The following is a 16,122-nucleotide window of genomic DNA, read 5'->3' on the forward strand; positions in this document are numbered from 1 at the left end:
TCAAATTTCTGGACACACTCAATCAAACTGAGTTGTGCCAGTATTTCACTTGGCTGCATGCATTCTATGTGTCTAAAAGGAAACTCTTAACAAATTTTATTTACATACAACTTCTCCACATGAACTAGTGGTGGTTGAATGATTTTAGACCTATGGTCTTCTGTCAAATCGCTAAGAGAACATTATATTGTGCTAGTAAGACCTCTTGACTAATAGTCTTGTTTTTTTACTACTGAGCTAATCTGGTTGGCTTCAATAAAATTTCCCTAAATATTTTAGTAGGCATAGGATTTTGTTTTTGTTGGGTTCAACATCATGTCAACAAAATTTTAGGTCATATAGCAACATTCCAGCTTTTGATGATGCAGGAAGACCCAAGGTGCCCCTCCCTGCATTATTTCATCATAAGCAGGAACCTGTGTAGAACCACCGGCCTCTGTAAGACAGCTGGATGGCTTCCTCACATGAGGACTTCAATATGGACTTCAAGTGAGGCTTGAACCCAAAGCAGTGAGGGACAAGTGACTTGAAGACCTTAACCACTCGGCCAAGGAGGCCCCTGTCAGCATATGAAGTTTTGGTCCCATCTACCAGTTACTTTAATGTTGGAATGCCTATCTGTACATGTTTTGGTAATAAACCAATAATTGTTATAAACAACAACTGAGCAATTAAAACAATTTCAAAAATCGTAGTTAACAAATCTTTGAAAACATAATATTGGGCCAGGGTCTGTATGTCACAAACACAAACTGTATGCCCCTGTGAAAGAAAGTTAAAGTTAAATATATGACTATTGTGTAACAGCAAAATAATAACATCAGTTTCACAATTCTTGAGTGAAGGAAAACACAAGCAGCTGTTCACAATCAATGTTGTACATTATAATAAGTGGTTGTACACCTGAGTCAGTGACCATGACTCAGTTTTGAGACTTAGTTAACATCCTTTTTTTACACTCAAATAAGGAAATAGCGTATAAAATTACCATTGCCAACTAATCTGGTACTAAGGTAATAGAACTGAAAAATGTAGTCGAGTCTTTGAATGCTAACTACTTTGCTAATGTTCAATGTCAGGAATGTGCTCATAAACTGCCAATCTGAATTCAGGTTTATAGCCTACTAGGCACACATTCTGACTTGTTCCCTTCAAGTTATTAAAACTGACCTTCAATTAATAAACAACTAAATTAACTAGATTTGTCACAGGAGTGACAAATTATACCCCCACAATATGGCCTTGTCACAGAACTAAGCCAATGTCAAAGCTGAACTTGCTTGATCTTTGACCTACTGAACTCAAAATCAATAGAGGTCATCTGCTGGTCATGATCAACTCCCTATGAAGTTTCAAGATCCTCGGCCCAAGCGTTCTCAAGTTATTGTCCGAAAAAGGTTTAAATGTACCTGGTCACTCTGACTTTTGACCTTTGGAACTCAAAATCAATAGAGGTCATCTGCTGGTCATGACCAACCTCCCTATTAAGTTTCGTGATCCTAGTCAAAAGCGTTCTGAAGTTACAAATGTATTGTCCGAAAACAGTTTAAATGTTCCGGGTTACTGTGACCTTGACCTTTGATCTAAAAATCATAAGGTGTCATCTGCTGGTCATAACCAACCTCCCTATCAATTTTCATGATCCTAGGGCCAAGCATTCTCAAGTTATCATCCGGAAAGCGTTCAACTGTTTCGTGTTATAGTGATGTTGACCTTTGACCTACTAGCCTCAAAGTTGCATTTGACCTGTATTCAATCATGTTACACCTGTGTACAACAATTTATGATCCTAGACCCAAGTGTTCTCAAGTTATCATCCGGAAACCGTTTAACTGTTCCGAGTCACTGTGACCTTGACCTTTGACCTACTGACCTCAAAGTAGATCTTGACCTGTATTTCAAGAGGTTACACCTGTGTACCAAAAAGTATGATCCTAGGCCCAAGCGTTCTCAAGTTATCATCCGGGAACCATTTAACTGTTCCGAGTCACTGTGACCTTGACCTTTGACGTCAAATGCAAACTTGATCTGTATTTTATGATGTTACACGTGTGTACCAAAAATTATTTAAATTGGTCAAGCCTTTCATGAGTTATCATCCTTGAAACTGTTTAACTGTTCAGGGTCACTGTGACCTTTGTCCTACTGACCCCAAATATGAGCCACGCCATGAGAAAATCAACATAGTGGGTTTGCGACCAGCATGGATCCAGACCAGCCTGCGCATCCGCGCAGTCTGGTCAAGATCCATGCTGTTCACTTTCAAAGCCTATTGCAATTAGAGAAACTGTTAAACAGCAAGGATCCTGACCAGACTGCGCGGATGCGCAGGCTGGTCTGGATTCATGCTGGTCGCAAACCCACTATGTTGATTTTCTCGTGGTGCGGCTCATATAAAGAAATGCAAGTTATTCATATTATTAAAGCTGTGTACATTCTACTGTACATTGTACCTCTGTAGAGCAACACCCTTTTGGAGATACAAATATTGACTGTTATGTAGGGTTGTTGTTCTGGAGAGGTAAATTTGATAGTATATTTCAGCTTAGGGAAATTTTGATGATGCTGTTATAGAGAGGTTTTTGCTTAAGAGAGGGCCACTCTGGGGAGGTTGTACTATACTTGTGAAACCAAAATGAGAAGTTTAAACATGTAGATCTGCCTGTAGCAACATCTATTAAGTTTATCCAACAGATTTTAGCAGACACTTATTTTATATATAATTTTATATCTTTTTATATATACATGTATGTATAACACAAAAGATGAAATCACGTCCTCAGTAAGACAAACCTATTACAACTTGGTGCTTTTCTTTATATAAATCAATTTATGAGAGAACATACTTTTGACTCCCTTCTCGGTATCAGACCCAAATAAGGCCATGTTGGAATCCTTCCAGTCATACTTCTTTGCCTTTAACATTTTCTGAAAAATATACATAATGCATATCTTATATATACTCACAGTTTGTCATATTGAAGTGGTCTTATATGGTGACTTTTCCAGCTCTAACCCTAACTCTGCTAAATTTCTGGAATGAGCTTGTCCATCTTTCAATTTGGATGGTGCTATTAACTGTTAAAAAGGTTGCTTACCAAAATGATACTGACTGAATGGCAAACTGTGTAGATGATCATGATAAGACTTCATGGATGTGCAGCTGATCATTATCTACACTGGTCGCACTGGCAGAATCAATCATGTCCAGCATGATAAGGGCTAAATGGAGAGCAAAAACCCTAGGGCAATGTTTCAGGCACAGGTGAGCATGAATAAATGCCTGTCACTGATGTCAGTTTGGGCCTCGTTCCGGGTGTTGAATTCTTCATGGGAGGAAGCCATCAGGCTGGCACACAGAAAATAAGTGGTTCTACCCAGGTGCCCACACGTGTTGATGTAATGCATGTACCTGGGGCACCTTGGGTCTTTCTTTACCATCAAAAAAAGCTGGAAAGTCACTACTGTATATGACCTAGGTTGTGTTGGTGTGAGTTGAACTCAACAAAAACAAAACATTTCAAAGTGCACAATTCTATCACATTCCACTGGGTATAAAGCCCCCATGTAAAATAACTAATTTCCATTAACTGCCAGTTTGATAGTAAGCCACAAAAATATTGATACTGTCATCAAACATTTTCACATATAGCATTATATTTTGTAAATATGTTTTCTGCACGCTTTCATTCTTTTAAAGGGACACACCTCAAGATTTTTGTCAAATTTTCTAAAGTTATAAACTTGTTTTCATAAGTTAGCAATAATTGTTAATAAAAAGTTACTAAAAAGTAAATAAGTAACAGACTCCTGGTTGTCTGCACTCAACAAAATTCCTAATCGGTCAGTTTATATTGTATCACTATTTTCTTAATATAAATGCATATAATACTATTTACAAGAAATATCACACACAGACATTTGGAAAGGTACTGCAGCTAAATTATTGATTTATTTTGGCCGATTCATGGTCAAAGTAATTAACAGCGTTAGGCGTTTTGACCAATATGCACATGTTCATGAACAATTTTGGCATTACTGACGAATGTCCTGCTAGAAAAACACATGTGAGTCGCACCATGAGAAAACCAACATTATAGTGCGTTTGCAACCAGCATGGATCCAGACCAGCCTGCGCATCCGCACAGTCTGGTCAGGATCCATGCTGTTCGCTTTCAAAGCCTATTGCAATTAGAGCAACCGCTAGTGAACAGCATAGATCCTGACCATTTTTAAGTTCATCTCGTAGCATGTCCCTTTAATTGTAATACACTCCTCATTTATGGTAAAATACTCCTGAGATGTACAAATTTAATATGACTTTTTATTTATGCATCGTTTCTGTACAATGCATCATTTAACAGTGAAAATAAAATAAACTTACCTGAAATAAACTGTCTGCTTTCTAATACAGGAAGAAGGAAAATAAGTCACAACTTCAGTCTGAAAAGAAAATATTTTGCAGGTATATTAATCAATCAAACCAAGCACTATAATAAGGCCATTCAAAATTTATACAATGTTTCATCATGACAATCTTAATAACAAAACTGAGCAAAATAAAGTAGCTAAACCATGTTAGTTTTTGCAACGTTTTTGATATTTTTGATGAGAAGGTGTATTCAGTAATGCAGGGACATACAAGTATTGTATATAAACAGTCACACAGCTTGACAAAACTATTCTAAATCTGGTAAAACGAAAGAAAAGGAAATAATTATGTATATTTTGCATGAGAAGCAATGAAAATCTGATTTATTCTACATCGTTCTAGCTCACAACTTTTTTTCTTTTGATAGCTTTTTAAAAAAATTGTCTTGGCAGATTAATGATTAAGTTGCAAAGCCTAAACCTAAAAACAGGTATTCAAATATAGCACACCCATTAATGATCAAGGATATGACATCAAAAATGAGTATTAGTTGATTGACAGATTCAATGTTATACAAATATGTATCTGCCAGATATTGATGAATTGTTCGGTCAATAATGACTCAGTAAGTCCTGTATGTACCATTGAGACATATGGTGTAAATTATTCATCGAGTATATCAGTTTTAATATAAACCAGACGTTAATAAATTATAAAGGTTTTATAGATTAAATTCCTGTTTACAAATATCAAAAAGAGCACAATTGTGAAAGATCCTTTTTTAGCTATATTATCTTTTGAACATAGCCCTCTCAGTTAGCTCCCTTGACAGAGGAACAAGGTCTTCAGTCACAAGTTTGACCTTACATAGATTTAAGATCTGAAAAAACTATATATCTAAGTCATTTGCTCCCCACTTCCAGTTCAAGGTGGGGTAGTTGACAGTTACTTGTAGAGTACATATAATTTAATTACTGGTACTGAAAGGAGGAACAGTTGTTCGGTCAAAGACCACCAGTACATACTTTGATTAACCAATTAACTTCATCATGGCATGAAATTTCATGGTTTTTGGCCAGACTATTTCATAGGGCTATTTTTGATAAGAAATCAATGGGATTTTTGTTTGTTTGTTGGGATTTACTTTCATGGATTGATGGAATTGTGAAATCTAGGAAAACTAGTCCCCCACGAATATTAATGACATACCAGTAACAGAAATACTGTTGAAGCATTAATGGTGAGCAAGGATAGTCATTTGTTTGGATTGTTCCCCACTTTTTTACCTCCAACTCATGCGGGGCAGTCAACAGTAAGTTACTTGTAGAGTATATTCAATTAGAACTGGTATTGAACATTGATTGGGTCAAAGACCATGAGTACATGATAGAAGTAGTGTTGAATCATTAATGATGAAACAAGGATTTGTGGAGAAAACAGTATGGTTCAGCCCTTTCAAACTACCACAAACGGTAGACCACTACAGTTGATCATTTTGTGGTAACATTAAGTCCTTTTGATTAATTACATGTAGATGAAAGAGGAAATGAGTACTTAATATAGGGATAGCACATTATTCCTGTACATGGAAATGACATGTGTATAATAAATAACTATTTTTTTTCATTTGAAAAGTCAACCTTCCTTAATACCATTTCTGCTAAGCAAATCAGGAATGACTGTTCAAGGAAGTTTAAAGGTGGTTATAATCAGATTTTTGCCAGGTAACGGGTTTGTTCAAAAGTTTAATAGATTCTGATCATTTACACTCATTTACATTCACATAAGTTGAATTTAAGTGATTTTCTCTGGTAGTGCTTTTTTAAAATTTGATTTTCCTATCCTGGTCACCTAACCAATATAAGAATCATTTTAGCATATGTGTATTTGATAGACATACTTGCCTAAGGAATGATATAAATATAAGAGCTTATTTTAGATGTGTACATCTTTAGCTGAAATTGATTAGAAATGCAAGTTTGAAAAATTATGATTACTAATAAGCTTTGATAATGTGGCAGTTGAGTACAATAAGTCCAGGGATGTTCAAAGATAATCCGTCACAGATCTATTGTAAAGCAATCGTTGGATTTACCTGTATTGGAAAATGAACAGTGTCAATTGTATTGGGGTCAACTGCTACATTATCAAAGTTTATTAGTACCTCCATTTGTCTATCTTGATTTTTGCAAATAAGACTGATAGTTCAGAAGCTATCTATAATTCTAAAACTTGCTCTTTTGCTAAAATTGTTGAAGTATCCATATATCTACCAAATGCAAGTTTGATTGACCACCTTTAATACCAATATATACACCTCCTTAAAACATCTGAAGTATCAAGATAAATTAATAGTTTAACACACCATTGACTGTAAAAAAAGACATAAATTCAGCCTACATATCAATTTTTATGTCATTTTTCAAACTATCTATATTTCTTAACCAATAGTTAGAGCACAAGACAAGATGTGTCCAGAGAGGCTCATCAGATCTTTCTCAAGACTGACTGTCAGGACTATCTCCTAAAGACTAAAGGCAATCTCCTAACTAAAGACTGGCTAAAGAAAATCTCCTCAAGACTAACTAAAGAAAATCTCCTCAAGACTGGCTAAAGACAATCTCCTCATGTCTAGCTAAAGGCAATCTTCTCAAGACTGGCTAAAGACAATCTCCTCATGTCTAGCTAAAGAAAATGTCCTCAAGACTGTCTAAAGACATTTTCCTCATGTCTAGCTAAAGACAATGTCCTCAAGACTGGCTAAAGGCAATCTCCTCAAGACTGAATAAAGGCGATCTGCTAAAGACTGACTAAAGACAATCTCAAGACTGGCTGAAGGCAATCTCCACAAGACAGACTAAAGGCAATCTCCTAAAGACTGACTAAAGGCAATCTCAAGACTGGCTCAATCTCCTCATGTCTAGCTTAAGGCAATGTCCTCAAGACTGACTGAAGGCAATCCCCTGAAGACAGACTAAAGGCGATCTGCTAAAGACTGACTAAAGACAATCTCAAGATTGGCTGAAGGCAATCTCCGCAAGACAGACTAACTGACTAAAGGCAACCTCCTCAAGACTCACTTACAACCATGTGTGTTGAAGGTCATTCCTGCTTGTTGGAAGTTTAAGTTTTTGATGCTATTTTTTTTTCAACACTGATCAGTGGCTGAAACAGCTCATACAAGTTAAGGCACTCAAAAAGCACTTACATATACTTAACATATAAAGATTCTACTTGTAGATCTTTAATATTTGTTGTTTGACAATGATCAGTAGCTAGAAAAGCTTGTAACATCCTGTAGTCATTAAACATTGACTTATTACTTAACATATTTGTAGATCTCTATCTTGCACTTTCATACCACACCGAAGTCCATTGTATTAAACATCTGTTCAGTAACACAATATTGCCACTTAATTGGGTTTCAAAAATTTGATACCAGATCATTTTACTATTTCATTTTCCCCTTTCTAAAAACAATACTTAACATTGTAGTATCAAATCTTCTTAACTGCATTATAAGTTACAAATCAAGATATTACAGAATCTATAAAACATTTTCATGTATATTTAATGTTTACATCACTGGCTTAACTCCCTTTTAAGCATCTTTAAGCACATGTTTACATATTTTCCTCAAATGCTAACAAAAATAATGCCAAAAAGAGTGGCTGAAATCAGCCTAGATGCTTTCAGCAGCACAGAGCCTATGGAAACCAAATTTTGGAAATTTTGTTTTTTGTCAATGGCTTTTTGGCCACATTTTTTTTATCTTCAGCAGCATGTTTCCAGCTTCGCCTCAGCAGCACGATTGATTTTGGTTTTACAGTGCAATGTACAGATTATATGGCACCCACCAACCAGGACTGTTATAAACATTTTGGATATGGGATCAAAACTTTTATATCTTATGGCATCTACGAAATACAGCAAAAACCATGTGTTCGGACCCTTAGTAGTAGTTGCCTCTTTTGACCATGCAAAATTAAGACTGGTTCCAATTCTTTTCATACACAAGTGAACCACACAGGTCCCGCAAGAGCTATAGAGTATAAGGGAAATTGACTTGAATGATGGCTGGTAAAGATCGAGTCTCTAAAACCCAAAACCTTGAGGTAGGTAGTTCTGATCAGAAGATACACCCCTGTGCCATAATCACATTGTCACAAATGTAGAAAGTAGCCCTTAATATACTGCAATTTACAGCATTATGTAATGCAATTAAGCTATGTGATCTTTCTCTGCTTTAACTGATTCATATTTATTGGAGTATTTGTAATAAACCTCCAAGGCTACAAACACTTCACTGAATGCATTACCTCAATATTAAAATAGGTATACATAAAAGTCAACTTTATGATTCACGCCCTCAAATCTTACTATTTATATCTATCAATAATTCAAAAGCACTGAAATATTTTTGAATAATCTTTTAAGAAGCTTTAAAGTCTAAGTAATTTAACATTACAAAAATTGTCCCTTAATTTAACAAATTGTTAAAAATTTAAAATAATTCCATTTTTACCCAAAATCTGTGAAAAGTTTGCTTTAAATCTCAAGCTGAAAGGTTTTCCTGTCTTAACCCTTAGCCTGCTGGCAGCGATTGGTTTTGCCTTTGCGACCAGTACAGACCAAGATCAGCCTGCACATCCGTGCAGTCTGATCATGGTCTGCACTGTTCGCTATTCAGTCAGTAAACTTTTAGTAAACACCCCTTCAAATGATAAATGGTACTGCCCATATTGGAAGATGGACCAGTCCATCATAGAAATTTAGCATGGTAAGGGTTAAATATAAAGTTGCATATAATAAGGCATCCTAATAAATCATTTCTAACATCATTAACCTGAAGTCTTGTCAAAAATTTATCTTAAATACACATATCAGATCATATCAGATATATACATTTGACAAATTCCTTCAGATACATAAAAAATGTACCATAATTTGATGTTAAATGAATGTAAATTACCTTGATTTTCCTGTCAACCTCCTACAAATATTTTATAAACCTGTTACTACAAGTCTAGGATGTACACTTTATAATACAGGTAGGCGAGAGTGTAACATGTAGTTTGTTGTTCATATCATATGAATGAATCACTCCCTCCATTGAGAGCTTTATATGGGCAAAAATATTTACGTAGGAGATTTTTTATGTAATGTTTTTTCCTTCATGTTTTTTTGTACAACCATGCATAGCGATCAGGTATACGAAGGAGATTTTTATGTTGTTTCTTTTTCATGTTTTTGTACAAGGCTGTCAAATTAATACATTTGTAGTTATGTCTTTTTTCTGTCATAGTAAAGCCCTCTACAGACGGTAGGTTTTTGTTGTACAACACTAATTATCTCAAAGATGTACAATTTTGAAATTGTACATTTTTCACATACAGACAGTATTCCATTCTCATAAAAATCACAGAGATTTACCTAGTAAACATAGTGCATCAGGTACTGAAAAAATTAATAATAAAAATAATATTCACCTTTTTATGTTCCATAAATTTGATTACGTATGACACAAATGAGTCACGTCATGAGAAAACCAACATAGTGGCTTTGCGACCAGCATGGATGCAGACCAGCCTGTGCATACATGCAGTCTGGTCATGATCAATGATGTTTGCTTTCAAACTCTATTACAATTAAAGAAACCGTTAGGGAACAGCATGGACCAGACTCGGAAACGCACTATGTTGGGTTTCTCATGGCGCGGCTCAAATCATTTAACTTTTCAGCGTCATCCTTTTTCTATTATGCATTAGAAACCATTTTATATTAAGATTTGTGTTTATTTTTTGGGCAATTGTTTCTGGAATTTCATTCACTTGCCTCTTATCAACTAATTATTTACCAATTTGTTGCTTGTCAACGTGGGTGGTACGTAAGGCAAAACTTACGAAATAGAACATGTCCTAATCTGTAAGTCAAGACTTAAGATTTACGAAATCAAGGAATAGCATCGTACACACGGTAATATTTGGCTGTACATCTTGAATTTAACTGGTGTTGTACAACAAAAACTTACCGTCTGTAGAGGGCTTAACCAATGTAATGTAATAGACTGTACCATAAATATTCATGTATGGTAATTGATGTTAACACTCTTTTCTTTTTTTTGTACATTTAAACATTTCATTGAAGTCCCAAGTAATTTTGTAACAATATTATACTGACAACTTCAGTCCTCCCGTGAACTGACATTTTTCAACATGAATCCGAGAATTTTACTAAGATTCTACTTGTAGATCTTTAATATTTGTTATTTGACAATGATCAGTAGCTAGAAAAGCTTGTAACATCCTGTAGTCATTAAACATTGACTTATTACTTAACATATTTGTAGATCTCTATCTTGCACTTTCATACCACACCGAAGTCCATTGTATTAAACATCTGTTCAGTAACACAATATTGCCACTTAATTGGGTTTCAAAAATTTGATACCAGATCATTTTACTACGATTTCATTTTCCCCTTTCTAAAAACAATACTTTACATTGTAGTATCAAATCTTCTTGAATTGCATTATAAGTTACAAATCAAGATATTACAGAATCTATAAAACATTTTCATGTATATTTAATGTATCACTGGCTTAACTCCCTTTTAAGCATCTTTAAGCACATGTTTACATATTTTCCTGAAATGCAAACAAAAATAATGCCAAAAAGAGTGGCTGAAATCAGCCTAGATGCTTTCAGCAGCACAGAGCCTATGGAAACCAAATTTTGGAAATTTTGTTTTTTGTCAATGGCTTTTTGGCCACATTTTTTTGATCTTCAGCAGCATGTTTCCAGCTTCGCCTCAGCAGCACGATTGATTTTGGTTTTACAGTGCCATGTACAGATTATATGGCACCCACCAATCAGGACTGTTATAAACATTATGGATATGGGATCAAAACTTTTATATCTTACTGCATCACTGAAGTACAGCAAAAACCATGTGTTCAGACCCTTAGTAGTAGTTGCCTCTTTTGACCATGCAAAGTTAAGACTGGTTCCAATTCTTTTCATACACAAGTGAACCACACAGGTCCCGCAAGAGCTATAGAGTATAAGGGAAATTGACTTGAATGATGGCTGGTAAAGATCGAGTCTCTAAAACCCAAAACCTTGAGGTAGGTAGTTCTGATCAGAAGATACACCCCTGTGCCATAATCACATTGTCACAAATATAGAAAGTAGCCATTACTGCAATTTACAGCATAATGTAATGCAATTAAGCTATGTGATCTTTCTCTGCTTTAACTTATTCATATTTATTTGAGTATTTGTAAATTAAACCTCCAAGGCTGAAACACTTCACGGAATGCATTACCTCAATAAACAGGTATACATAAAAGTCAACTTTATGATTCACGCCCTCAAATCTTAATATTTATATCTATCAATAATTCAAAAGCACTGAAATATTTTTGAATAATCTTTTAAGAAGCTTTAAAGTCTAAGTAATTTAACATTACAAAAATTGTCCCTTAATTTAACAAATTGTTAAAAATTTAAAATAATTCCATTTTTACCCAAAAGCTGTGAAAAGTTTGCTTTAAATCTCAAGCTGAAAGGTTTTCCTGTCTTAACCCTTAGCCTGCTGGCGGCGATTGGTTTTGCCTTTGTGACCAGTGCAGACCAAGATCAGCCTGCACATCCGTGCAGTCTGATCATGGTCTGCACTGTTCGCTATTCAGTCAGTAAATTTTTAGTTAACACCCCTTCAAATGATAAATGGTATACTGCCCATATTGGAAGATGGACCAGTCCATTATAGAAATTTAGCATGGTAAGGGTTAAATATAAAGTTGCATATAATAAGGCATCCTAATAAATCATTTCTAACATCATTAACCTGGAGTCTTGTCAAATATTTATCTTAAATACACATATCAGATCATATCAGATATATACATTTGACAAATTCTTTCAGATACATAAAAAATGTAGTAATTTAATGTACCATAATTTGATGTTAAATGAATGTAAATTACCTTGATTTTCCTGTCAACCTCCTACAAATATTTTATAAACCTGTTACTACAGGTCTAGGATGTACACCTTATAATACAGGTAGGCGAGAGTGTAACATGTAGTTTGTGGTTCATATCATATGAATGAATCACTCCCTCCATTGAGAGCTTTATATGGGCAAAAATATTTACGTAGGAGATTTTTTATGTAATGTTTTTTTCTTCATGTTTTTTTGTACAACCATGCATAGCGATCAGGTATACGAAGGAGATTTTTATGTTGTTTCTTTTTCATGTTTTTGTACAAGGCTGTCAAATTAATACATTTGTAGTTATGTCTTTTTTCTGTCATAGTAAAGCCTCTACAGACGGTAAAAGTTTTTGTTTGTAAACACTTATTATCTTAATGATGTACATTTTGAATCTGTAATTTTTACACAATAACGACAGTATTCCTTCCATAAAATTCAAAAGAGAATTTACTAGTAAACACAAGTGCATCAGGTACTGAAAAAATTATATAAATAAATTAAATTACACTTTTTATGTTTCCTAAAAATTTGATTACGTGTGACAAATGAGAAGCACTCATGAGTAAAAAATGTGGCTTTGCCCAGAAATGGATGACAGACAGCCTGTGCATACATGCAGCTGGTCATGACATGAAAGTTTGCTTTCAACTTATTGACAATTAGAGCAAACCGTTAGAGGACAGCATGGGACCAATCGGAAGCACTATGTTGGGTTCTCATGCGCGGCTTCAATTCATTTACTTTTCAGGTATCTTTTACTATATGCATTGAAATCCTTTTTATATTAAGATTTGTGTTTATTTTTTGTGGCAATTTTTTGGAATTTCATTAAAAATTGCCTTTATCAACTAAATTATTTACCATTTGTTGTTGTCAACGTGGGTGGTACGATAGCAAAACTTACGAATAGAACATAGTCCTATCTGAAGTCAATGACTATAACAGTTTACGAAATCACAGTAAGGAAATAGCTCGTACACACGTAATATTACTGATGAACCATACTTGAATATTTCAATTGGTGTTTCTTCAACAAATATCTTCGTCTGTATGGCTTAACCAATGTATAGAATAGACAACTGTACCACTAATACATGTAGGAATGAGTTAACACTCCCCTTTCTTCTTTTGCTTACATTTAAACATTTCATGAAGTCCAAGTAATTTTGCTTATAAACTAACATTATACTATAAACTTCAAAGTCTGTAACTGACTTTTCAAACAATGAATCCGCATAATTTTACGAGCAACAAGTTAAATTGTTAAAAATCAGGCCTGAATAATCTTTATACATACTAAATTAAATTACATGTTTACTCATTTCTTAAAAAAATTATGGGGAATTACTAATTTTGTTGCTGTGCAATAAAAAGTGCCACATTTTTGTAGTTAAAATAATGTTTGGATATTGCAACTTTATTTGCATGATAATTATTATAAAAATGAAATGATCTCATGAAACATGAACAGGTAAGACAGAATTGATAGATCAATTAATACATATTTTGATTTGGCAGTTGACCTCCCATAAAGTCTAAAAGGTCAGTCAACATTGATCGATAAAAATGAAATGTCTGGATAGCAGTATAAAACTTAAAACTTTATGTGACGTGCTCTCATTCAATGGTATTTTTATAATAAAAAGTTGAAATTTAAATTGCACTTTTAATGTCTGCATTTTTTGCTATAAATACAAATTTCTTGAAGTATTTTTAAAGGCAGTATCTTGAAGAAGAAAAATGGCATGTTTTTTAAAAAAAAAACACTCTAAAGTTCTAAAAGAAACTTAAAAACACATAAGTGTAATTTGTCAAACAACCTAGCTGAGTAGATTAAACACTTACTAATAGATTAACATAAATCCATGGATGAATATCAACATGAGGCTATATACAAGTTAAGATATTACACAGAAAATAAAGGGAAGATAGCTGACACACCAAATAATAAACATGATAGAACTACGAGTATTCTTGGGAACTGAATCATTAGCACAAAAAAAAAACTGTTTTCTCTTTCTATAGCAGGGTATTCATTCTGTTTGTCTGGCTTTAAGTCACACAATTTAGGACATGAGACAACTTTCCAACCTTTAATCACAGAGGAAAACCCCAACACTGCCAGACATTCCTTCCTTTCCAGCACTAGCAGCCAATTCATCAAGCATCTGACTCTCAAGAAGAGCAAGGTAGGTTGCACTTACTTTTAGCTATATATAAGCCTAGGACATTTCCTAATTAAAATTAAAATCTGATATACCGTTTATGACTTGCAAAACAAGACACTGCCTGTTCTATAATGTTTACAACTTAAGTAGTAAATCTGTATGAAAAAAAACTATCACTGAATATGGGTGATATTAGTATGGCCTAGATTGTATTATATGTGTAACATTCTTAATTTGAAAATGTTATGGGGAATTACAGGGTAATTTTTTGAGGAAACATGCCTACATAGCTAAGGAAAGTAGCCACATTTTTGTTTAGTTATATTATTAAAAACCCTTGAATTCATCTGTGACAATTTATTTGCCATTTATCTTATCTTTTCAACACCATTCTTTGAACAGGTGAGTCTACATGGAAAGCTGATATTACAAGGGTTCATTCAAAGAGGTGTGTGGGTGGATGATATGAGTTTACAATCTCAAACCTACACTACCTTCACCATTGGGGAGAACTCATATTAGTACGTTAAGACTCCTGAAGTGAGTATTCTAAAATGAGTCATTCAAAAACTAATTCATCCATCAATAAATAAATTTTGAATAATATCACTAAAATAAACGTGTTTCTGAGAGTAGCTCTAGGCTTAATGGTTTTCCAGTCAGTTAAGCTTTCATAAGTAGGTCTGAGGAACATGTTGCCCGTTGTTGCACACGCAGTACTTAGCCACAGTTGAATCCTTCAATAATTTTAAGCTATGATATACAGCCTTTTAATATTCTCTGTGCTTGTTCAAATCTCTGTCACACAGTGTGTCACTAAGTCCCTAAAGAGCAACCAGTGTACAAAGTTTTAATCATTTAAAATTTGAAAAGTTTTGTTTGGTACATGTACAAATACACCATAATTTTAAATCAACACATAATCTCCAAATTATGAAGGAGAGTCTACTTAGTATATTACTTGAAATTCAATAAATATTCCCCACCTGGCCATGTTCTACCCCAAATAATTATATTAATAATATAGATGTAGACAGGCCGATCTAGACTCACAAGCTAATAAAAAAAAACAATCCAGAAACATTAAGTAATGCATTAAAAACAGTTTTAATGACCTAAATTTATCTATTTCCAAAATCTTCTTAGGGAATAGTTTTCACTTTTTGCTGAAATCGCCGGAGCTGCAGTGCATCACTGATTTCAGACACGCACTATATATCGATTTCACCGTTCTCACATGCCACATTCAATCGATCTTTTTTTTTAAAAATATCTAAGAAAAAACAAACTGATTACCTGAGTTTATCCTGTTTGTTGAATGGAATGTATAGTGATGACTGATGTCGTACTTGTCACTTCCGCAATATGTGGGCGTGGCTCGTTACAGGGAGGTTATCTCAAAATGCAAATGGCGTGAAAGGGAACTGTAATACAGAAGTTCTCTCCCTTGTACGTTACTGCCAAATAAGGTTATAATATACTAGTTTATTTCCTCCTTTATTTCACATAAAAAGGCTTAATATGTCATTTTCAGTACTTTCGACATTTCGATGGTAAAAAAATGTCTTCTTTGCACTAATA

The 16,122-nt window shown here is 34.2% G+C and overlaps 1 protein-coding gene across 3 annotated transcripts in view; it reads right to left on the reverse strand.

Moving 5' to 3' along the window:
* LOC123529989 (gelsolin-like protein 1) overlaps positions 1–15,949 on the reverse strand; it is a 43,659-nt gene extending 27,710 nt beyond the window's left edge. The window contains exons 1-3 of one of the 3 annotated variants that reach the window (XM_045310658.2): positions 15,838–15,949; positions 4,385–4,443; positions 2,847–2,928 (exon numbers count right to left, since the gene is read on the reverse strand). In XM_045310658.2, coding sequence (XP_045166593.2) covers positions 2,847–2,925 — 79 coding nt within the window. In that variant the 5' untranslated portion in view covers positions 2,926–2,928; positions 4,385–4,443; positions 15,838–15,949. Of the gene's footprint in view, positions 1–2,846; positions 2,944–4,384; positions 4,444–9,344; positions 9,428–15,837 lie in introns of those variants that run through there. The other 2 variants (XM_045310659.2, XM_045310657.2) reach the window with 2 other exon arrangements.
* Between the last annotated feature and the right edge of the window lie 173 nt (positions 15,950–16,122).

Source organism: Mercenaria mercenaria, chromosome 13 (assembly GCF_021730395.1).
Source record: "Mercenaria mercenaria strain notata chromosome 13, MADL_Memer_1, whole genome shotgun sequence".
Lineage (NCBI taxonomy): Eukaryota > Metazoa > Mollusca > Bivalvia > Venerida > Veneridae > Mercenaria > Mercenaria mercenaria.